General features: G+C 37.3%; 1 protein-coding gene across 1 annotated transcript in view; it reads right to left on the reverse strand.

Annotated features, from left to right (window-relative positions):
- Positions 1–975: 975 nt before the first annotated feature.
- The window catches only part of LOC125242287, a 108,299-nt gene continuing 82,619 nt past the window's right edge, over positions 976–26,655 (reverse strand). The window contains exons 3-8 of the mRNA XM_048151055.1: positions 18,707–18,819; positions 9,455–9,550; positions 6,645–6,780; positions 6,271–6,404; positions 4,028–4,244; positions 976–1,770 (exon numbers count right to left, since the gene is read on the reverse strand). Coding sequence (XP_048007012.1) covers positions 1,640–1,770; positions 4,028–4,244; positions 6,271–6,404; positions 6,645–6,780; positions 9,455–9,550; positions 18,707–18,819 — 827 coding nt within the window. The 3' untranslated portion in view covers positions 976–1,639. The remainder of the gene's footprint in view (positions 1,771–4,027; positions 4,245–6,270; positions 6,405–6,644; positions 6,781–9,454; positions 9,551–18,706; positions 18,820–26,655) is intronic.

Here is a 26,655-nt window from a genome sequence, read left to right on the forward strand (position 1 = left end):
ACTTAATGACATATTCATCATTTGGTTGTTGTATACAAGAATATCTATGAATTTAAGACAAAATCCTAGTGCTTACACCCACAGTGCATAGACTGCCATCTCTCGACACAGCATTAAAACTTTGTAGGTACCTCAGTTTTGATAATTTGCCCATATTCTTAACTTGATACCTGTTAAAATACTCAAATATTAATATTAGCGCCAACTGGCCACGAATCAATCAAAGGTGTAGCGCCATCTAGACGACCATACATTTTTCTTGATGGTTCTAAGGTGCGTTTTTTTCTTAGTTAGACATTATCTGTTTATATGCAGTTTATGTATTTGCTCTCTCTGACTATTAGTTCACCGGACGACAATCGTTATTTGGTGATGTTACTTTTTACTCCTATATGGCAGGCCGATAACATTTCGGTGAACTTATACATATAGGGCCTTTTTCAACAAACAAACTAAAAATTCAGCAAGTCTACACGAAAGAATTGTGCTTACGGTAGCAGTTTTATTTAAAAAACATAATTATAAATTGGGTCAGATCCTAAACGTTACAGTAACATTTGTCGCAAAACTCTTATTAAGACATCATCATCAAGAAGCATTTATCCATAATTATCTCATTTGTTTTCCATTTTCACCCCACAACACATATAAATTTGATACAAATTACTCACTCCTAGTCATGATATGTTTTTGTTACACGATTGCTCCTAGGTCTCACTTAAAATATCTAAGCTGATATTAACATTCAATATGACAAAATCGGCAACAAAAAACTTAATTCATTTTCATTATCCTATATACACGGCTTATTACAACTAACAGCGAACACCCATGTTGTGACATAAATAGACAAAAATAATTATTAGGTAACACGAATCAATATTACGACGAAAATCACTAAGAGATTCAGTAATAATTCCATTGCTATCATTTTATATAGCATATAATTATATTCCATTTGACAGGTCTCCTTAATAATCTTTCAGTAATAATAATTTTATTTTTTAGTTTAAAAAATTTGTTTTGAGTAATGGCATGAATTCGCAAAAATAAAAAAGAAATGAATATTTGTTTGTTTACTTGTGTTCGCCTATTACATCTATTAAAACTGGCTTGTGCCACAATACTATTCTATAAGGTAAGTAAGGATTTAGGGTCTTCTAGCTTTGGGGATAGGGCTGGTTAGGTCATTTAAAAATCCCTAACGTCCTAATTCAGTCTCATAATTGCGTAAGAAAGTGAAAAATTTAAATTTACAAAAGATGTCATGAAGCGCCCCGTGCAGTGACGAGCAAACAGTGTGATTCTGGTTGAGTAACTCAAATAATTAAACCATTTAATTTTCTCGGTGCTTGCTTTACATGATGCTTTTTATAAGCTCAATACAAATAGAAATACATTACGTAGTCATTTCACAACACTGTTTCTCAATACTAATTTAATTGCATTTTAGAGTAATCGTCCATAATATTATATAGTATCTCAAATTAGTTGCCTCTTAATTTTAGGTAGAGTAAAATAGAAATATTCATAATAAAAAAATAAATGAATATACGAAATAAAATCACATTGTCTCCGACAATACATTCAATTCCTACCACAGTTATTTATGTAACGCTACAGCGATGAATTGTTATAGTTAGAGGAGGTACACCAAGAGCATAAAGACGAGGAGGAGAGGGGCGGTGCGGCGGCGGGGCGAGGAGTTCTCGGGGCTCACGATCATGACGGGCAGCTGCGTGGGCGCAGGCTCGATGCGGAACACGTTCACTGGAAAAAGCCACTTCATACAATAACTGCCTGCTAGTCCATGTTTAAACTATGGATTACCGAATGGAAGGTGGGACATCATGTAATTAATAGGCTTAGGACTTTTTATCGCATCTTTTAAGCCGCCATATGAAAAAAAATCTAAGTAAAAGTCAAAGTCAAACAGTATGACGTCATATTAAAAATAAGTATTTATATATTACTGTCCCATTGTTATTGAGTTAATTTTAATCGAACGTAGTTAATTTTAAGAAATGATGATATTATTACTTAATTTTATCATAATGCTATACCTATATGAGTTATAATAATACAAAAAAATACTATTTTGATAAAATTTTAACTACGATCGATTTATACCTATAACACACAACATTATTAATGGGCTTAATTGACAATTTCAAAGTAAGAAATGACAAACACAATTTTTAGGGTTCCGTAGCCAACTAGGAACCCTTATAGTTTCGCCATGTCTGTCTGTCCGTCCGTCCGTCCGTCCGTCCGTCCGTCCGTCCGTCCGTCCGTCCGTCCGTCCGCGGATAATCTCAGTAACCGTAAGCACTAGAAAGCTGAAATTTGGTACCAATATGTATATCAATCACGCCAACAAAGTGCAAAAATAAAAAATGGAAAAAAATGTTTTATTAGGGTACCCCCCCTACATGTAAAGTGGGGGCAGATTTTTTTTTTCATTCCAACCCCAACGTGTGACATATTGTTGGATAGGTATTTAAAAATGAATAAGGGTTTACTAAGATCGTTTTTTGATAATATTAATATCTTCGGAAATAATCGCTCCTAAAGGAAAAAAAAGTGCGTCCCCCCCCCTCTAACTTTTGAACCATATGTTTAAAAAATATGAAAAAAATCACAAAAGTAGAACTTTATAAAGACTTTCTAGGAAAATTGTTTTGAACTTGATAGGTTCAGTAGTTTTTGAGAAAAATACGAAAAACTACGGAACCCTACACTGAGCGTGGCCCGACACGCTCTTGGCCGGTTTTATTAAGATAATAAGGAAGTTATTTAGTAAGCTCCTGATCCATTTTTATAGGTCTCTGTTTTATTACCAGCCAGTGGTGGCCTATAAAGGAAAACGGCTTTGAAATAATAAGCAAGGTATTGCAATCTCAAACGTATATATCGAAAGCCCTTGATCTTATTGGACATTGATATTCTTTTATGTCTGTGTCGGAGCGGATTATACCATCTTCATGCTATTCGATTTTTTTATTGTTGAAAAAAAAAAAGACTATATTATTATCTTATACTTATAAACGAGCAATTCTTGTATAATTATTTATATATATCGACGATCTCGGAAACCGCTCTAACGATTTCGCTGAAATTTGTTGTGGGGGTTTTCAGGGGTGAAAAATCGATCTAGCTTAACCTTAGGTCCCGGAAAACGCGAATTTTTGAGTTTTCATGCGTTGTTCTTTCGCGTTAGTAAACGCAAAATATGGTCGCTAATTTCGTAGTCCGCGCATTGACGGAACGTAGCTCAGTTGTAAGAGGGTCGGTCTATAATAATCGCAGGTGCACTCGCAGGTGTCAGGGTACGAATCCCGGCCAGAAATAAAGTTTTTTTTTTGTATTTGTAATTTTTTTTTTCTAAAGACTTAATGTATTAAAATAGAACCAAGCGAAGCTCGGTCGCCTAGGTACTTTTATAATAAACCTAGTTATTATTTATGATAATGTTATCATAAATAAATAAATATATATATATCGCTCGTAGTAAAAAAAGTCTCTCCGCAACACATACATTTTTGGATGAGAACCATCACACAAAAGTGTTTAAAAGATTTACACAGTCAGGGTCAACGCAGATGGCCTGCAATCTGACTGAAATGTGTAAGAAACATGTTCACTGTTACTTAACAGCTGTAGGCACAGGCAGACAGTCGGCAATGTAGTAAGCTAGGAACTTTCCCAATAACTTCTTTATTATCATTCGGTCCGGCTTCCAGTCCCTCTGTCTCGCCTCTTATCCTGATTGCAAACTTACAAAGGGGTGCCTATTGACGAACTTTCAACAGGATGTCCCATAACTAAGACATGAAGGGAAGTACCTTGAATGTCTTAGATAGGATATTATGTAACTCTAAATATTTTACGTTGTTCCTGTCTTCTAAAACATTATAGGTAATTTAGAAAGTTTCTTTCGATAAAATGTCCTCTCTACGACATTTAAGGTAGGTACTTTTCCTTTTATGTCTCATGGTCTTATAAAAAAAAACTTATAGAAACTTACTAGCAATTGTGTGATTTTGAATATCAGCGAAGCCGTCGACGACGCTCGCATAGCTAGGGATGGTGCTGAGACAGGTGATCTCGACAGTCTGGTTGGGCGTGCGCTCGAGACCGGAGAGCGGGAAATGCAGGGAGGATGACGTGAGGGTCAGCTGCATGCCGTGGTGGCGCCGATGCACTGGCGTCGTGCCATGCGGGATCGTCAACCTCTCGTCGACCTGTCGTCAACATTGAAGTTCGGGTTAAATATACAGTAGAATCCGCTTAAGATGGTTCTGACGGGGCCTAGCAAATAAAGCGTGTTAAACGTGAAAATAAAATGTCCTAAGGTTGCGGGGGACGGCCTAAATTGGCGTAATATGCGGCAAATTATGTTAAATAACTGAAACTCTTTTTTAAGTCTTTTATTTTCAAATAAAAAAAATAATTGATATGAATTTTAGCAATGAAAATTTCGCTAATCAATCAATAGAAGACAGGCTATGCAGCACTTAGATATTGATATTACTCAAATAACATCTTTTGTGTAAGCGATGAGGTGAATTGTAACATTGCCTATTATTTAGGTCGTTAGGTCGTTAGTCATTGTCAGAAATCAAAGAATACTTACATCAAATAAGAAAATATGATGAAAATATTATAGAAAGGTTTGCCTTTCTTTAATAATACACAGGTAGTTGCAATTTATATCTCATTGAAATTATAATAATACAATACAAACATAAACTCACGCCTGTTTCCCAAAAGAGGTTCATCTAGTACATATGAAACAGCCAGACGAAAGTTTCCGTGGCACTCTTATATCAATTACTTAACTTACTTAATCTGTACTTTCTATTATAGTTTAATTAAATGTTACTACATATATAGGACCTAATTTCAAAAGTTTTTAAGGATTAGATGTTCAGCGTGTGTAGCCGGATGGCATTTCTCCGACGCGAAACGAAATCGAAACGCCGCAGTAAGGTAGTCTGGCTCTGTCGCCAATACGCACGAGCGATAGAGATAGATATCTACGAGCGTTTCGTGAGCGTTTGTGCCATTCGGCTATGTACCCTGTTTTAAGTAGTCAATACTTCAAACCAAGGCTTAAAGAAGGTACCACGAAATTGTTGTTAGATTTAAAATAATGTCGGTAAATGAACGCCGCGATGCGATGCAGTGGATATCTTTTGACTATACGTCGGCCGCAGCTCGCAACGCGACGAGCGATAAGATCGTGGCCCGGGTTCGACTGCGCCCGGCTAACTAGAGCGGTTGGGTGCACAAATTGCATATGCCCGTAATAACATTTTACTCGTTTGCCTGGAACTGAGGGCTTTTCAACGTTCCCTGGAAAAGGTTTCAGTCTGAAAAAGAGCGCGTAATCTCTGGTAGTGCGCGGAGTTTATTAATCCCAATTTTGGTGGTAAAATGTACTTGACCTTAATGTACTTCACCGATGCCGTTAAATTAAATGGGTTTACTAGGATTGTCTTCGGTTAATGAGATAGTTACCTACTCATGAAATTAAACAATGGAAATGGATTATATCCGTTAACCACAAAATCCGTCGGGATGTTACCTAAGTATAAATTAATTATAGGTTACGTGGTCCTTTCTATAGTTTTACTATTATATTAAAAGTTGAACTATTTTTTTTCCAACTAGCAAAGAAATCAAATTATTTTATAAAATAATTTTCACTGTACCTAGTCTATTTTTATTATTATTGTTAATAAAAACTATTTGTGATTTCACACTTGGTTTGAATAATTGTGACATGCAATTTTAAGGTATATCAAGAACAAACATTTTTCGCATGTATATTTTTCTAATAAGAATACGACACGAATGTGTCCTTAAACGAACCCCTGCCTTTCTTTTTACGCCTTAAGCCCTAGACAATGCGTATATGGTATCAGCATTGAAATGATCTACTGTAATCTACATCAAATTATTTCATAATTGGACTCATTTCAAAATTGAAATTATGGTAACCAATTTTCTATAATCGTCACGTATGGGAAATTAGCAACGTAACCTTATAATGGCATAATAATCTAATCTCATAATAATTTGAAGTTAGCATCACGTCTTTACAATCCACCGCATTTCGTTGCTCGACATCTGCTACAGCAAAAGTTCTCAAGTGACGTCGTTAGTCAGCGGTTACTTTTTCTTCCGAGAGGAAGGTGTTCAGTGACACAGAACGTTCAACTTCAGTCTTATTTAAACTTGGAGTTGTAGGTACCTAAACTTTACCTTGACATTATTTATAAACCAGGTGAGGTGCGGGGCGGGGTGCGCAGGGGCGCTGTGGCAGGTTGCGTCCAAGAAGTCGTTCGGAGAAAAACGTTTGTTTTTAATCTTTATTTTCGGCCGATACCTCTGACGCACTGTAAATAATGGAAATATTAAACGTTTGTAGGTATTTAAAACATGTTTTTTTGCAAAATAATAAGTTAAACGAGAGGTTGTTTAATATAATAAATTGTAAACAGTAAACGCAGAATCGCATAAAACAAGTTTTCAGATTCTTTGGCAGAGTTGGTATATATAAGTTGTAACATAAGTTTAGAAATAATAACATAATATATATTTGTCTAAAAATGTTATATTGTATAAGGATAACTTACCGATAATATTGAGTTCGTATACTCTAGAGACTTTTGAGTATAAAGGCGAATCTAAGGCAATCTCACAAGCGTATGATCCTGAGGCCGGGAAATCTAATTTTTCTAATGTCACAGTGGTAGAGGATACGGTCGTTATCTGAAATAGAAAACGAACGTTAAAACAAAAGTAGAAAATAAAGAAATGGATACGCCGAGGGTAAATATACAGTGTGTCACCACCATCCGGGCATTTATTAAAACCAGTATTAATAATATGAATGTTATTTGTTAAAAATAATTAGATTCGTTCCCATAGTTGCGCAGTAATAATATTATCAATTAGCAATAGTTTGCGCACATCGGTAAATTATAGTTATTTAAATCAACTGCATAATTAATTTTCCGAAATCCGCACATTTAATGTATACTGCGTGCGCTTCGTAACGTCATTTCTCACATCGCTCATACTTTATGAGCTGTCATTGCCCTTACTTGATAAGTGTCTGTGATGTACCTACATTGCTAGCAATTATTTTTTTTATAAATTTTATATTTGAAATAAAACTATGGAAATGGATTAATTCAGAATTGTAAATTCATTATATGCGATTTAATCCGTTTCCATAGTTTTATTTCACGAGTATCGCGGTAACCGAAGACAATATTAAATTTTATACAGTCAATTTTTTATTTAATTATTAAATAATGGGCGTGGTTAAGTTAAGTGACTATGCATATCGCTCCTTTAAGGAAAGCCCGCTTGCTCGTAACACACTGTATAAACGTACCGGCAAAGCTTTGTTACAAAACAAATAAAGGTGATATTCGATTTTAGGCCACGAATTTACCTTCGCATATATTATGTTTTACAGACTACGATAAAAATGATATGCTTATTTTTTTTTTTTACAAAAACGATATAATATTAGGTAGGTAACGGATCCAGCTATTTGTCAAAAGTATGTCAATACTTTGAGAAATTATAGTCAAACACAAAATGCCACCTATTGTCCCGGAGCTGTAAGTTCACATTTTTGACACATGACAGCGTCCACAAAACGTAAACTGGCGCGACCTAATGAAATTTTAAATAAAATCCTGTAATAATATTTAAAAAAATCAAGTACCTAAAAACAATATATCGCTTACTTTAAACATAATCTAACACTATGTTACATTTTTGCGGATCTTCGTTAATGAATATTTTACGACATTAATTTATCACGCAGGATTTACTTATTATGTCATTTATCATTCATTATCATTTTTAAACTAGTGCTGGTGGTGCTGTGGCAGAGTCTGTCATTTCGATTCAAATGACATTTCAGTAAGTTGATAGAAATCGTATATTTGTTTAAGCGCCTCCTTGTACATAGGGCCTAATCGATACAACCAATTCGTAAATAATCGCTAGATTTGGCAAACGATACGTCTTAGCCACATCACAACATACTTATACTTCAAAACAAATGTGTCAAAAATGTGAATTTATAGCTCAGGCACAATAGCTATATACATTACAGCCGCGTACACAAAATGATCCTCCTATTTCAAGTGCAATAATTTCTTTTTTATTTGAGTTTTCAACATAGACTCTGATTAGAATGTCCTTGACCCTATTGCCACAATTTTCATTCACAAAATTATATTTGCAATAATAGTGAAAGTTTAAAAGTATTTAATACTATCAGAGTACTAGACTTATATTAACCTATAATATCCACCGATATAGATCGTGACAGTCGTGATAAACTTTTTTTTTGTCGTTTCCTCAGGGATTAACACCCCGTGTGACCATAACGCATAGAACTGTGTTAAAATACGTACTCGTGCCGGGAGCTCGCTAAGAAACAAAAATCACGATATATATCCCGGTGAAACTAACCGTGAATCATTCAAAAATCTTATTTAACGGAGTAGGTATGTAGGTAATTACAAAAAAACGAGAAAGTTTAACAAAAATATTATTACTTATTTTGTGTAGTGACTACTATTAATAGTTATATAATTAAATAATGACTTATCATGACCTCGATATAGCCATCACAATTTGAAACTAAACTAATTTTCATAATTGTAGGTTCGGTGTGCTCGCCTCGTCATAGGTAGGTACGGTATTCCTTGATCATCAATTAGATTTTGACTCTTTTCAACTTTGTTAATTTGACAGAGGCAAGGATTAACTCGTTTTGCAAATTTTGATACCTCTCCGTCAAGGGAATTGAAGGGACTCATCCTCATTTGGATTTGATTTGTAATCTAAAATGTTCTATAGATCTATATTAATTACCTAGGTACTGGTCTGTGATAAAACATGGTAGTAATATTTTATTGGTAGTAATATATTCATATTAGCACAATCAAGGAGTTTGACGAAAATTATATGCCCACAAAAGACAAAAATAGGAAATTTTCACGTGTATTTCTATAAAAATATACAGTAGGTTCATTGGCCCTTTAAAGTTTTGAGATAGGTACGTAGAACTGATTTATACAATTGCAAAATATTAAATTGTCATTAAATTGTAAAATACAGAAACTACACCTTGTCTATAATTAATCAATGATAAAATATACCTATAGATACCTACTTACGCAACTAACAATTTAAATTATTATTTCAATTGTCTGAACCGAACCTAGCTTTTAACGTTAATAATTCAAGCGGTCATTTTATTGATTATACTATATAAAAAATTAAGGCGATAAATATAATGAAGTAACTTAGTTTTCAAACGTTTGGTGTTTATTCACGATAAACGCAGCCAAGGTATAAAGAGGTCTGCGTGTATTTCTTCACAATAATACAGTATATGGTATAGATTACTTACATCAATAACAGCTCCAGGTAGAGGGATTATCTCATACGGCGGGTCTCGGTTTCTGATGTACCTCATGAAGTGCTTCGCATCTTTGTAGAACACAACCTGAAATTAACCTCAGTTAGAAAAAGAAATAAGGTTCACGCATAAGATGCAGGCTTCGCCAATTCAAAGATATAAATAAGTATTATGGACACAGATGACCTCAATGTATTCAAATATTCATTTAATTAAGTATGTGTAGTGTTTTGAGTACCCAAAATACAACCCTTTTTGAGCTTACCGTGGTACTGAGCCAATATATTTATTTATTTATTTACTCATCAGGAAACAACGACATCATAATCTGTCTTAAATATGTGATCTATTGGCATGGGTCACGTTGACACGGGTAGACGAGTGAGCAAAAGCAGTATTAATATATTATTAGTCTGACATTGATTCGATATTACCCGAAGAGCTTTTAAAGTCAATACAGGCGTATGAAACAACGTGCTTAAGGTGCCTGCTACCCTGAAATACTTTTCTGAATAGAGATACATTTCTACATTTCACCTTCTGACTATCTGTTTTAGTGATTTTTATATAATTATAGTTCGGCTATTAGGATTACGCATAAAACAACCCCCCGATCCTTTATATCGACGAAAGTATAGATATACACATGTTTGGTTTTGGTACTAGCTAAGTACTATAAAAGTACAATTGTTTATTACGACTTGGTAGGTATGTTGCTTTCAAATAAATAATTTTGTTAATATCATATCAAAAGCAGATTTCTCCATTTCGCATGCCATGCATGGCGCGTCCCTGTAACGCTCGGCTCTATTGAAACGAAGCAGTGATTTGGCCAATTGTTGTGTAAATGCTTAGGTACATGTGCACATGTACCTAAGCATTCGGGGAACGTTGCAACGTTCTCACGTATGTGCAAAAACATATATCACACTGATAATCTGCATAATTATCTATGCATTGGTTTAATTCAGATTTTTTCACGGACGACGGTTTTTTCGGTGACAGATTTCAGAACCCTCTTTCTTCCCGTGGGTGCCGTGGAAATCGACTACTGACTATGAGTAATGGACTGGCAGCCAGTCACTACTAATATACCTAACAATGTGATTTTCTTCCAACCCCTTCAAAAGGAGGTTATAACTTACAAGGGGTGCTTTAAATATTAAAATATACGGAATCCTTTGATACATGTACCTAACCAAGGACAATTACTTAAAAGTTAACGATCCACGAGTTTGTAAAACATTAATATTTGTCCGTTTATTTACAAATTTCCGAGAATAGACATCAAGTTGTGATTTCTTGAGTAGGTACATTAGGGACCATCCACACTCAGGCGACGCATGTCCTGGGACGCGGAACGGACGTCAGCGCCATGCCGCCCGAATGTAATTCAAAAACGTCTTCTCAGTAAATTTTATATAGGAAGGACGTAAGACGCGCCCCCAGGCGACGCGTCGCTTGGCGCGTGCCGCGTCGCCTGGGGCGCGCCAAGCGACGTCCCTGGCCCGTCCTTCCTATACAAAATGTACTGAGGAGGCGTTTTTTAAATTAAACTCAAGCGACGCGGCGCTGACGTCCGTTCCGCGTCTTAAGGCATGCATCGCCTGAGTGTGGCGGTGATGGTCCCTTAGGGATTTGATTTATTAAAGTTTCGTTATTTTATTCCGGACGATAGCTTTTTATTATCCGATTTGAGTTGAGCCCATTGTTTCATAAACATAAGGCGAGTAAGACCGGACTATTTTTCGGCAAATAGGATGCAGTACCGTTACCATGGGCTGCCCAAGTGAGAGCCGTATTACTTTACTCAGAAAGTAAGTGAGTTTACGTTTGCTTACAATATATTGTGCCAAACTTCACGCCAAAGAAGCTGCTTCTATCCCTTTCTAAGTTTATCAATAAACGGAGAAAGAACTATAGGCGAATGCTACGCCTCTGGTGTTTACGCGATGGAACTAAAATCATAAGTAAATGTAATTTACCTATCGAAATCTGTCAATATAGGGTCTACTGCAAATTTCGAAACATACGCACTGAGGGATTCTTCCTCTTTCACTTTATACTGATAAGAGTAAAAGAGACTCATGTCCACATGTCGATAACTTCGGTATTCGGTAGTAGGCCTCAAACCATAGGCAAAGTCATTCTGACGTGACATTTCTGTCAAGTTATACAAAAATCACACGGAATTTTGACAATTATATTTGCAGTTTTAAATAAAATTATGACTAACATATTGCATTAATTTATAATATTACGTGAAATTCAAGATTAGCTAAAATTGAATAAAAAGATAAACCAGTGAACAAATCAAATAAGGTAATGAGTTATTTTTGGCCATCATTTTGTACTATTTACAATTGAGATGATTATAATGCTCAAAGCAGTTTTTGGTTTCAGAAAGATGACGGAAGCTATGATTGAAATCAATATTTCCGAACAAACTCGTATGGTATTCAGTCAACATGGAAGATGGTTCAATTGATATTAATACTGTGGCACTCTGGCAGTTACGCTACTCAAAACCTTAGGGCAGCAGAAGAGGGGAGCAGTACCAATTTATAGGTGTTTTTGTTCCGCGATGCACTTAATGGTATTATTGGCCATGATCATCACAGGTATATGTATAGAAGTGCTCCAATAAAGGAAAAACCTCAACTCCAAAAAATAATCCTGTTACTAAAATAAAGTATTTCATTAATTGACTTTGTTTATTTGTGATGTTCTTGAGTAGTAAAGAAATAGAAATATTTTTTACAGAAAAAGGGTACATAGCATCTTATATAGAATTAGCTTTTGCCCGCGGTTTCGCTCGCGTACTAAAAGAATTCTTATTCAAACATATACAAATAATAAAATTTTCATTTGGATCCGTAGGTTTCTATGCAGACGTTTGTCTGCGTTTTTTTCAATTACTCATATTACTATTGTTTTTAAAAAGAAATGCTTACAGTGGTTGTACAAATGTTACACAGCAACCACAGCGTAGGTAGTAGGTACGAGTAGGTATGTATTCTATATACACTGAGGAAATTACATATTGTACAACAGAACTCACATAGCTCCGTATCTGAGCACTATTGTCGGTGGGTAAAAAGTACTTTCTCGCATTATCGCTTACAATTACCGATTGCCGACCGATTACCCCTATCCCTATCCCTAACCCTACCCCTATCCCTATTAGGGTTTGTTGGGATTTTCCGCCAAGCAAAGAACCGGGAAATGAACTTGAAGGCTGTAGGCATAAACCCTATAATTTATGAATTTATTATGCACACTATTGGCGCTTTGTAAATAATTTGTAATTGTTCAAAAATACTTCTTTTCATTCATAAAACATTGTATTGTGTAGTTACTAAATAGTCATAAGTTTAGCATTTCAATATGTGCAATATTACTTTTATGATTAACAAAGTAATTGTTATTCCTGTAATTGTTATTCCTGTAATTGTTATTCCTGTAATTGTTTCTTCTGCTGTATGTTGTATTAAATATTGTATGTTTGTGCTGATTGCCAAGTTGCCAATGCTCCTAATAAATACAAATAAAAATTAGCTTTGTCAACTTTGACACTAGGACTTAGCTGAAATGTCAATCGTTGACGCTGAACCATGGACTTTAAATCTATGCGCTAAACGCCGATCGAAATTCAGTCTAGCTCTGTCATGTCAATACGGAAAAGTGATAGAGATAGCTAAGCTACGATAACGATGTTAATCATAATCGTTTGTGCATTTGGCTACGTGCCCTGCCAAAAAATTAGATACAATTTTTACTTGTTTCAAAATGCTTTTTCTACTCACTTTTGTACCAAATTATAATCTTCATATACACCCCATAATGGCTTATCGCCTTCAAAAGTTCTATACCTTACCTTAGACTTTGTCGTTACCTATGTCGATGTCGTTGTAATTGATGTTTGATATGTACGAAAACGCTGAATTTTAGGTTTTTAGTTTTCGTTTCACATCAATTTATTAAATACTTAGCCTGTTACTCAAGAATATTACAAAATAAACAAAGTCACAGAATGAGATACTTTATTTCAGTAATAGGATAATTTTTTTGAAGTTTTTTCCTTTGGTTCACTTCTAATATATACCCACGAGATATGGTGTTATGGTGACTACAGGTACAAGTATTGTGCATTGAGGAACTAACATGCCCATGAATTGGTACTGCCTGCTGCTGTAGGTAATCAGTTGATTCTTAACTGCCTCATTCCTTATCAATTTGAACAATCTTCTACGTTGGGTTTGCTGAATACCATACGGCTGGCATGGAAATATTGTTTTCAATAATATCTTCTTTTTCTGAAAGCAACCAATATAATCATCTCAACTGTAGCTAAACAGTACAAAATGATGAATAAATATAACTCATTACCTTTGTAAAAGTATCAAACACTGGTTTCATAACTGGTTTATCTTTTTATCGAACTACTGACTAACTGCTACATTTAAGCTGTTCTTGAATTTCACGTAATATTATAAATTAATACATATTAGTCATAATTGTATTTAAAATTGCAAATATAATCGAGAAAATGTTGTGGGATTGTTATACAATTTGACAGTAATGACACATCACAGTGAATTGGTGGTTTACATTTACGCTAGTGACTGTCAATGATTACTCACGTAAAGTATTGAGTTTTCACTAGAGACTGTCAAATAGTTCTGGTTCTATTGACTTCATACAATCAGAAAGAGAGCGCCTTAGCTGTAAAGTTAGGAACGTATTGAAAACTCGGAGTAAACACGTTAATAACTTATGGTACCGATCAGGTCACGAAAGTAAAGCGCTTTATATTGATTATTAAATTATAGCCATAATGTTAATGTTGAATAAAAATGTTAATTTGAATTTAAAAAAAAAAACGTAATACAGTTCTGAGAACTGAACATTTTGAATTTTTTTTTTTTTTTTATTCATTTATTATTAGGGACTTAAATCATTAACATGATTATGCCAGCCCCATTGTACCTTATTCTAGTGTTTACAAATTGTACTTATTAAAGTAATCAATAGCAAAACTAAATATTTGCTTAGCCTCCTCTGAGGTGGGTACTGCTAAAATGCTGATAGGTACAACTCACAAAAAGATAGCTTTTATTCTCCCTAAATGAGACAAATCTAAGTTCTAGACAACGTTTTTCACGAGTTGAAAAATATCAAGCATTATGGGCTGCTAGTCGCACCAATTAATCATTCAGGAATCTTATCTGTATTAAAAATAATAATGTAGATACTTGATATTAATTAAGCTACGAGTTATTTAACACTTTCGATAAGCCGATTACATGGTTTCCCCGTATGTAGCGAAAATGTCGTAGCGCCGCGTAGAGCCCGGTTTCGAAAGTGTTAATTGATAACAGTAATAACCTTACAATTTCACAATTTCGGTTTTTTATTTTAGCTCGCTAATTGAAAAGAGTGGTATTGAAAGGGTATAGCCGGGTAACCATAGTGAAACTGCCCTAAGCGAAAAAACTGATTTCCTTTTACTGGATTGTATACCTATGTATATGTAGTGCTTTCACCAAATATCAGGCCTCAAATGTATTAGATTTAAAAAAAAATGCAAAAAAAGGAAAAATATTTTTATTTTATTTTAGCCAAAGTACTTATCCAATTTCTTTGTAATTTGGATATGTTGTATATACAATTAAGGTCAATCTCTAAAAAAAAATTATTGCGTTATGTCATGAAAAAAAAAGAAAAAAAATTGAGTTGAAAATTAAAAAAAAAAGAAAAATAATACTTGTGAGATAGCGACAGTTACCAAATTTACATATTTTATGTATAATTTAATAATGTTTAACATATATTTTTTTCAAAAATAAAAATCGGGATTAACAGTGTGAAAAAATCGGATTTGTGACATCCCATACATTGTTTTCATTCAAAATAACTTGTACGTGATTCCACTAGAACGTTTTATTCCCAACGTATTTTGAATTTAGAATGCGAGTAATTAAATTACTATTAATACTGAATGCGGGGTTAATACGTCCATAGGGATAAATGGGAAAACGGCCCCTACGCTACCGTTATCTTTAGCGGTCGGGAGTTTTGAAAATAGCTTTTTCAAAGCTTCGTTTTTATTTATCAAAGAAACAGACATCTTTCGATAATTAGCACTCAGTACTATTCGTGCCTATTTGCCCGTTCCCGCCTTTTATTTTTTTTAATCATTCAAATGTCGTACGCCCAGCCGCATACAGCCAAGGAGTTTATGGTTCGCTCTCAGTTTAATTATATTACTCGCATTCTAAATTCAAAATACGTTGGGAATAAAACGTTCTAGTGGAATCACGTACAAGTTATTTTGGATGAAAACAATGTATGGGATGTCACAAATCCGATTTTTTCACACTGTTAATCCCGATTTTTATTTTTGAAAAAATATATGTTAAACATTATTAAATTATACATAAAATATGTAAATATGGTAACTGTCGCTATCTCGCAAGTACCTACTATTTTTTTTTTCAATTTTTTTCTTTTTTTTTCATGACATAACGCAATAATTTTTTTTTAGAAATTGACATTAATTGTATATACAACATATCCAAATTACAAAGAAATCGGATAAGTACTTTGGCTAAAATAAAATAAAAATGTTTTTCCTTTTTTGCATTTTTTTTTAATCAAATACATTTGAGGCCTGATATTTGGTGAAAGCACTACATATACATAGGTATACAATCCAGTAAAAGGAAATCATATTTTTCGCTTAGGGCAGTTTCACTATGGTTACCCGGCTATACCCTTTAAGCAGTTTCGCCAGTTTCATTATGCTGCATAAATACATGCGTAATTTTATGTACAGTCAACCAATTATAATTCTAGTCCATTGTAGAACCTTTTCACAGTAAACGTCAAAGGGACTTCTATGGCAAACAGTAGCACGGTGTGAATAAGACAGGGCTCTAAAGTGACCTGGGAAATTGGTTAACCGTAACATGTAAGTATTTAGTAAAAACCTAACTGTTATAATGGGAGATTGTACCAAATTCTATAACAGCTATCACCAACATCGTATGTTAAGAACCGATGTTTTATGCATAAGTATCCCGATGAGATTGGACCCTACACAAAATAAATTCGAATATCGCCTGATGTTTCAAAAAACGAACGAGCTTGCGGAAATCCTCGATCAAACCCGGGTTATCCTGCACTCTTCGCTGAGATTTCATTGCAGAGTGCCCTTGGCTGGGTGCCGACAGCGCCTGTTCTTTTCTTTTGCTCTTCTTATTTAATTAGTTTGTGGAAAGGTACGCGGTTAATGGACTGTAATTTTACGTGGATTAAGGTCTAGTTACATCTGACTATGTAATTCTGCTTAATTGTATTATAATAAAATTTGCATGTAAAATAAATTGTAATGGAATATCTAGCTGCTGTCGCTTCTAGTAAAACATTATTCAGATTATTCTGTTGTATGTAGATGTAGACTCGTTATTATACTTATTATAAATATAAGTAGTTTTATTCAAAAAAGTTAGGCCCAGTTCAGGTAGATCACACACTGCAAACATAAAGTTAAGAACCAACTAAAAGCTTAACAAGTCTCTAAGGCGACGACTGGTTCTCACCCTTTTAGCATGATTTAAAAATAATATAGTAAAATAAACACTGAGCGAAATAGCTATGATCTTTGCTATGAAAGTTTATACAAATATTTTGTATATTTTTTTGTTTTCTGTCAATACCTATATAACAAAATGGTATTTATGTTTATAAATACCCACTCTTTTCTTAAAAAAATCTGCAAATTTTTATTTTTTATCTCATGAATCCGAGGCATAAAACCAAAACATTATCTACCAAAAAATTGTCGCAAAGATCCTACATACTCGTAAGTAAAATAATTTTAATAATTCATTATTCTTATCGCATTAATTTGCTTAACATTATAACTCACATTCAGGCTTACGTTCGTTCTTCTGTTAAACTCATTTTTTGACAGAATCCAAGTACCTTTACCTATCTCATCAATTTAAAGTTTTCCGACAGCGGTTGTTATCAAGTTTTACTTCATTTGGTAAATTCTTTAAAAGTACCTAACACCTACTCCATTTACAGGTCAAATATTTCCCTGAAGTTCAAATTGTTTACACTAATAACATATTAATGGTTCGTTGAAAGGCAGCAACAGTTTGCGTAACTGATTAGATAAACATGTCTTACAAATTCGTTTTAATGAAATCGTTGATGGTGTAGTGTAGTAGATGAAATGAGGTACTCATTGATATTTACACACATTTTCCTAAGGAAGTAAATTACTCAGACTAATAGGTACCTACGAGTATTAGATATAATCAACTGGGATAATTGAATTTTGGACAAAAGTCTATTTTTTCAGAGTCGCTAGAAGAATCAAGATCGAAGCGTCAACATTATTTAAGTTCTACCAGGGGCGGCTCACTCCGCGATTCTATCGCCGCGCTACAAGTACATGCCGGCGGCCGCGAGTTCGCGGCCTAATCAGGGGTGGCGCGCGTTCTCACGGAACGCACGTTCGCACTTTCTAATGTTACTTTACGTTGCGAGTTTTTTTTAAGGTTCATATGCGATGTCCGCGTGTGGAATGGCTAATAATGCTTAGTTAAATAGATATCTTGAATAAAATAAATACCATAGGACATGTTTACACAGATCTACTATTGATTAAGACCCCGAAAAGATTCAATAAGGCTTGTGATATTGGAACTTAAACAAAAATTTATAAATACTATATATTTATACCTAGAAAGTACCCACGACTTGAATATAATAGTATAACATTTTATCTGAGTATTAAATCGTTTTAATCCGTAGGCAACCCTATCGCCGGGCGCCGCGCACGTGCGGCTCGTTTCTTTGTTAGAATTTTGTAGGCATTTAAAAAGGCGGCATGTCATGAACATCAAAGCAGTGGGCCTTCTGTACTTGTACTATTATATATTCTGTGGTTCTACGCGAGAGCGGAATTGTAGGTTTTAAAAATAATCGTTTGGGTCAATTGTTATAGCCAGTCAGGTGCGAAACGAAAACGAAACGCCGCGAAAAGTAGTCTGGCTCTGTCGCGCCAATACGCACGAGCGATAGAGATAGATATCTACGAGCGTTTCGTTTCGTGAGCGTTTGTGCCATTCGGCTATGTACCCAGGGCTTTCCGGAGAAAAGCTATGAGTCCCGCAAACCTACTCGTTGGAAAAAAACATAGACTAGACTGCAATAGTAGGTACGTACCTTATAAATAGAGTCTGCATCCACGTTGTGGTCGCAGTGGAGTGTGGCGTTGTGCTGGTGCACGACGAACCGGGGCATCCGCAGGTCCACCCACACGTCCGACATACCAGCCACTGTTGACAACAACATGATCATTTTAGAAGATGGATACTCCCTGCCTCTCATCACCCGCGTGTCACCACGATCTGCACGATCTACGACCACATTCTACATGCCATTTTTTCGTATTGAGTTAGCAGAAAGGAGTCACAATTAATGAAATTAGTTTTACAAATCTTTTACTAAGAGTAGTCATTTACAGAAGTTGTAAATTTGAAGTGGATTATGAAATATGGATACCTGACATGCACGACTGAGGGTCCACCTTTAACCGAATGTAACTTTTGAGTGCCTACTTTTACAAATTATTGGTTGAATTTACAATCGTTTGAGAACTATTACTAAAGACTGACACGTTCAAAAGCTCTAAATTCTAACGTGGACCCTCAATGGGAACGCACATGCAACCTATCACTGCAATATCACAAATTTGTATTCTTTCGATTCTTTATTTGGTAACATTTATTTGGAAACTTGAGCATTTTCATGTACTCTGCCTATTCATTTCAAGAATACACGCGTAGCAAAAAAATAGGTACTATGTTTTCTTAGGAGCGTGACATGTACACCGCAAATTTAAAGGTGCTTTCACTAAGTATTGCTTTTTCCCGATTAGCATAATAAAACTATGATATCATGTAAAATTTATTACCAGAGGTCAGCGAGGGTGAGCTATTTTCCTGGCATTCTGAGATGTCTGACGTCATAATCAGGCAAATAATAGCTCACACCCGCCGAGTTCTGCTTATTACAAAGTAGGTAAGGTTTACAATTCAGAGCATGGCGGCTGAACCATAAACCTTAAATACATAGGTGTACCTGGCAGTAAGTACTGCTAGTGCGTCTCGAAACTAAAGATGAAACTTGAAAATAAAACTACAAAAATATTGGCCTCTATAACATAAACTGTAATCTGCGAAACTAAACTCAAATGTTAAAGAAATAGGTGCTAATAACTACCGTCCTTTTTCATTGAAACACTTATTTCCGAGGCGTTTAATATGTGACGCGCATACGGCGCTGCACGTTACGCGTTTTTGATGATCACTCGCCTACAGGCAGGGAGAACGCTGAGAAAACACTTTATGGAAACTGATCTTATATTAATATTTATGTTAGTTCTTGGATACAAAAAAAATATTGTGGGATCAAATCAAGAGTGAACAGACATCTTCTGGGCAAGCTCACTCTATCGTAGGCCACTTTGCCTTTGGCTAGTCTGTGGCCAAGAGTAAGCCCATTTATAATTAAAAAAATGTATCTTACATACATCGTCTAGCCCCAATATAACCAACATTAATATATAAAAAAATGTATAAATACATATAGAGAACACCTATGGACTCAGGAATAAACATAAAGTTCATCGCACAAATAAATGGTTTTAACGGGTTCGAACCGAAGATCAACTACGACGCAGCATTATGTTCTTTGGTCACTACCGCTCACGCTCTCCAAATTTTGATATCCGCATTTAACTCACAGCTAACAATGGGGTGTATTATTAAATTATTATTTTACTTTTTTTCCTTTTAATTTTAAATTTATTTTTTATTTTGGCACTGAATCTTGAGTAGTTCATGTGCATCTACCTACCCCTTTTATGTGATACAGGCGTGATTGTATGTGTTAAATTTGGAACTGGTGGTTAAAGGAAACGCCCGTTAGGTTGACAGATTTATTCCAACTGAACATCGTAAGAATTATATGTCTACCTACATATATAACACCTCCACCTTTAATTCATACAATAAGCTAGTATGAGTAACTATATATATAATACAATCCTATAATATAATACACGTATGTCCCTTATCCATAAAGGGTTACGGACCGGTCTTCGACTGTGCCAAATAGAGACAACGATTATTAGTTAATCCTGGCCCGCAAGCGTTTACGAATAACTTTAGGTACAACTTTACAAAACTACTTACTTACTCTAAACATATATAGGTACAGTATAGAGGTATAGGTATACTAGGGCCAACTATAACACGTGCAGAAAATCAACTTATCAAGGACAACGCATAGTTACTAACTCATCGGCACCACTGTTAGCTGTACATTTGTAATCCCTATTACAAGGACATAAAGTCTACCGATGGTTAGTTAAGTCCGTTGTTGTTTGTACCTACGTCGTCAGTATACTGGTTAACAAAGGGATTATAAAAGTACAGTTATAATATGGTGGCAGGTACTAAACATTTAAAGACTACTTATAACCTAGTTTACATTTACATACCAACTACTACGGAAGCAAGAGATTGCAAATATTGTAACCTGGTATAGTCTTAAACTCTAAATATTTATTTATATTACCTAGGTACTAAATAATCGCTATTATTATGTACCTACTACCTACTTATTGCTAATAACAAACAAATCTTCAAACCCAAATCTGAATGGGGGTTTGCGGATTCTAGGCACTCTGAGCTCCTTGACTGGACTGTCAGGAGGCAAATGCACAGAGGATGGGTCGGGTGATATGTTGGGACTCCCACCGGTACATGGAACCGCCGTGTGTGCACTTGGGGACGCGGCTGACGCCACCCCTACCGGCTCAGCGCTACACTCCCGCTCATGGTCCCCGCTGGTGCTGGGCGAGCCCATCGCCCCCGGTTCCTCCACATCCGGCTGAGGGACCGACTCGTCATTGCCAGGAAATATCAACGAGTTGCGCTTAGCTACATTACCTCCCCCGTTATTTAGCGATACTCTCCTATTCTTCAATTGGTCAATATGCCTGTGAACCCCGGTTCCATTGCTAGTGTCAACGATATAATCAGTATCTCCGCGCCTATCTCGTACCATACCCGGCAACCATTTATCGTTACCGCGATACTGTCGTACCCAGACTGGGTCCCCGGCGCGCAGCTCGCGCTCGACGCCGCCCGCCGCGCGCCGCTGCCGCTCCTGCGCCGCTCGGACATGATCACTACGATCTGGTCTTAAACAATCTAACCTATTTCGTAATGAGCGGCCCTGTAGGAGTCTTGCAGGGCTCTCTCCGGTCGTGCTATGCTCAGTATTCCGATATTGTAAAAGAAATCTACAAAGTGCGGTCTCCGCGTCTACATTTTCCTTAAAGGATTTTAAAATTACCGCTTTGCAAATCTTAACCGCGCTCTCGGCGGCTCCATTCGAGGCAGGATGGTAGGGTGCTGATAGTACCTGGTCCACGCCGTTGACTGATAAGAATTTTTTAAATTCGGAACTCGTGTATGGAGGCCCATTGTCGCTAACCACCTGTTTAGGAATGCCGAACCTAGACCACAATTCCCTAAGTACACGTATCACCGCAGCCGCGGAAGTGCTACTCATTCCTATAGCCTCAATCCACTTTGAATAAGCGTCCACGATTATGAGATATGTCTTACCTCGGATCGGGCCAAGAAAATCGAGATGTATCCTAGTCCACGGCCTATCTGGCCACGCCCACAGCCGCGGCGCGTGCGCCGGCGGCGCGCTGGACGCGGCGGCGCACACGCCGCACTCGCGACATCGCGCCTCGATAGCCTCATCAACCCCCGGCCACCATACATAGCCCCGCGCTAAGCTCTTTGTCTTCACGATACCCATGTGGGGTTCATGAAGTTCCCTTAACACTTTCTCCCTGCAAGATATTGGAATCACCACCCGATGACCCCATAAGACACAACCTAGTTCTGTATATAATTCGTCTTTCCTATTAAAATAAGGATTTAACTCTCTAATTTCGCACTCTGAGGGCCATCCGTTCTTAATATAGCCTAAAACTCTGCCTAAAATCGGATCCGAGGCCGTTGAGGTTTTTAATTTATTATAGTCTAGTAATAAAGTATCAGCGGCAAAGTGAAGGTAAGTCTGTTCCGGTATCTGGCCCGCCTCTTCTCCCATTTCATCCTTGTGCGACTTAATTAACCGGGACAGAGCATCTGCCGTATTTTTTTCCGTTGAAACGTACTCGATATCAAAATCGTAAGCTGAAAGCACTATTGCCCAGCGCTGCAGTCGACTCGCGGCGGTAACAGGCACGCCGCAATTAGGCCCAAAAATACTCACCAGCGGTTTATGGTCTGTACGCAGTGTAAACTTACGACCATAAAGGTACTGGTGAAACTTACTCACGGCAAACACGATCGCTAACGCCTCCTTATGAATCTGGCTGTAGTGTAACTCGTGCGCCGTCAGCGAACGCGAGGCATAAGCCACGACGCGCTCGGTGCCGTCGGGCCCGCGCATGGCCAGCACGGCTCCCAGGCCATGCGCACTCGCGTCACAGGTAACCACCGACTGTTGTGAAATATCAAAATGCACTAGCACGTCTGTGCTGCACAATAGCCTTTTAACCTGCCTGAATGCTGCCTCTTCCTCCTTACCCCAACGCCAATGTACCCCTTTCTTGACTAACTGGTATAACGGATATAAATACGAACTCAAATTACGCACGAACTTACCATAAAAATTAACCATGCCCAAAAATGAACGCAGTTCGGCCACATTCTTTGGAGCGCTCATTTCTAGTATAGGTTTTATTTTCTCCGGGTCCACACTCACGCCCCGTTTATCGACCTTGAAGCCTAAAAACGTTACTTTATCGGCTAGGAATACGCACTTACTTTTCTTTAATTTTAATCCACAACTTTCTAGTCTACTAAATACCTCATTTATTGTTTTTAAATGATCATCTAAGTCCGCCCCTGTAATCAAGATATCGTCTAAGAAATTCAGAACGTTCGGAATTCCCTGTAGAACCGATTGCATCATCTTTTGAAAAATCCCAGGGCTAGACGAGAGCCCGTACACTAACCGATTATATTTAAATAACCCACGGTGCGTATTTATCACCGTATAACATTTTGACGCCTCGTCCAATTCATACTGATTATATGCATGTGACAAATCTAACTTCGTGAAATACGAGTTATTACTTAAATTCGTAAACAAATCTTCTATCTTTGGAACCGGGTACCTATCGACTAATAACACTTTATTTAATGTAATCTTATAGTCAGCGCATACCCTGATACCTCCGTCCGCTTTCCTGGCAATGACGAGAGGAGTGGCCCAGTCAGAGTGGTCGACGGGCTCGATGACGCCAGCCGCCAGCATGGCGTCCAGCTCGGCGTCGAGGCGCGCGCGCAGCGCGTACGGCAGAGGGCGCGCGCGGCAGAAAATCGGCTGAGCCCCCTCGCGCACACACAGCGACGCCTTGCCCCCGGTGTACCGGCCCAACGCCTCCTCGAATAACGGCTTATGCCTGGAAAGTACATCCAAAATTAAAGTTTCTTTATCCCCCGATTTAATCACAGACCCGTCCTCTACACTAAAATTATATACCGTAAAGGGTGGTATATCTATACCCAGCTCGGCGAGCCATTGGCGGCCTAACAAACTAGTACAACCATTATTAATTACATATAAATCCAGGTTTTTCCTTTTATTCTTGTAAACTACGTCTACTTTCAAATAACCCAGGGGCCGGATACCGGACCCATCATAAAACCTGAGTAAAAGTCGACACGGGTGCATGGTACAGTTAGCAAAATATTTATAATAGGTTGTACTACTTATGCATGATATTGCTGACCCCGTGTCCACCTCCATAGTCAAAACTTGATCATTTACATGAATAGGAATACACACCGGCTTGTACTTGTTTAACGACATCAAATTCACAACTGCTTCGCCGTCCCGTTCACGCTCGCTCTCCATGAAATCCTCCTGCTCGGCCTCCGCGTCCCGGCCTTGCACCCAATGCAAGCCGGACCTGGCGCCTCCGCCTCGGCCGCTCCAGCCCCCGCGCCATGACCGCGCGCGGTTTGCCGCCCCGCGGCCCCCATTGCCACGACGATTAGCCCCAAAACTGCTGCCACGCATAACTTGCGGGCACATCCTACGTAAATGGCCCCTAATTTTGCACACGTCACACACATATTGACTAAATTTGCACTCGCTTTGTTTATGATGAGGGTCGCCGCACGCCTCGCATAGACTACGTCCCGCACTGACCGGTTGAATCTTATGTACTGATTTTACATCATTTTTGTCACTAGCATTATCCTTATCTCCGATTGCATGTGAATCCCGTTCGGCCGCCTCCAGCGTAGTAGCAATCGTAACCGCCTTGCTATAAGATAGACTTTCCTCCGCAAACAATCGCTGCCTAACAAAATCACTATTTATGCCACACACAAATTGGTCTCTCATATTATCGTCCAGATTAGCACCAAAATCACAATACTTGGACGCTTTCTTCAATTCCGCCATAAAATTAGCTACAGATTGGCCGCTACTCTGTCGACATTGACGGAATTTGAACCTTTCGGCTACTACCGACGGTTTCGGCTGTAGATAATTAGCCATCACTTTAATCACTTCGTCGTATTTGCAGTCACACGGTTTCTTCGGGCTGCACAGATTGACCAAGCTTCATGTTATCCTCCACCTTATTTACCAAAAAATACATATCCAGCCGATCACAATAAGTTTGCCAATTTCCACCATCCATCTCGAAGCACGCGACTTTTCCCACGGTTTTAGCCATTTTATTGCACTAATAATATATCCCATCCTCGTCGCCAATGTTAAATTTGGAACTGGTGGTTAAAGGAAACGCCCGTTAGGTTGACAGATTTATTCCAACTGAACATCGTAAGAATTATATGTCTACCTACATATATAACAGTATGTAGGTACTTTTAGGTACTAAATAAAATTAGCGACGAATATTTATTTCAAAAATGACATATTTGAAATGATGTAGACCTTTACCGAAGTAGGCGGAACAAAATAATTATGTATTCCGTTAACTGTTAATTTTAGGATACGAGGAATCGATACAATAGGTAAATGAACGCACAGCCTAAATAATTATAATGTGGGTTAACCACAGTAGGTAGGTCGTTTCATAGACATAATTATATATTATTATACCTACTTCGTATGGACATGCTAAATATATAAACTTACGAATGGTAGTGATACATTGGCGTCAAAACTCCATTGAAACCGAGACCGCTCGGTATCGTATGAGATGTTTAATACATATTAAATTGATGTAGGTAGTTGTTTCTTTGACATATATTATATTTAGATGCACTGTAAAGATTTTTAAAGTAAGTGTTCCGATTTTTGTTGTTAAAAACGAAACCTTTTAATATTTATGATAAAATTATATCATTAAGTTTGCCTGTTAACTATTAGACTTACTTATATTGACGGACGGTTGTCCGTGATCATGATGCATGCAACTACGTCGAAATATCGGGAGCTCGACAAAAATCAACAAGGTAATCACGGTCTATATCCCGGTCAATATAAGTCTAATGAAAATAACCGTGAATCATTCAAAAATTTCCGACTTACTTATGTTAACCTTTCAAACCTATGAAAAAGCTGTTAAAATCTTATTTAAACTCATCAATGATTTTGATAATTGCATAGATATTTTAAGAATACGATCAACTGGCCTCGATCTCACGCGGTGCTGGCCAGAAATCCCGAGCTCGCGCCTCTTCGCGCCAAAAGAAAATGGACGCAAGGACTCTAGCGTCCAAGTCCCATAGCAGGGATCCAGCCAGCACACATGCAGCCTCTCCCGATACTGTCCTGTACCCTCGTATTAATCTAATAGCTATTACCCGTTGCGCTTGCCGCAGTTGGGTGATGTTCTTGCCACTAAGGCCAGAAGCCCACACTGGGGCTCCATAGAGAGCTATGGAACGCACAACTCCTACGTATAGACGGCGGCAAGATGCTTTCGGTCCTCCAATATTTGGCAGCAGGCGCCCAAGCGCAGCAGCCGCGCCCAACAGCTTCTGCGACAGCTGGTCAAAGTGGTAGTATAATACCCAGATATCGCATCGATG

The sequence above is a fragment of the Leguminivora glycinivorella genome, chromosome 1 (assembly GCF_023078275.1).
Source record: "Leguminivora glycinivorella isolate SPB_JAAS2020 chromosome 1, LegGlyc_1.1, whole genome shotgun sequence".
NCBI classification, from domain to species: domain Eukaryota; kingdom Metazoa; phylum Arthropoda; class Insecta; order Lepidoptera; family Tortricidae; genus Leguminivora; species Leguminivora glycinivorella.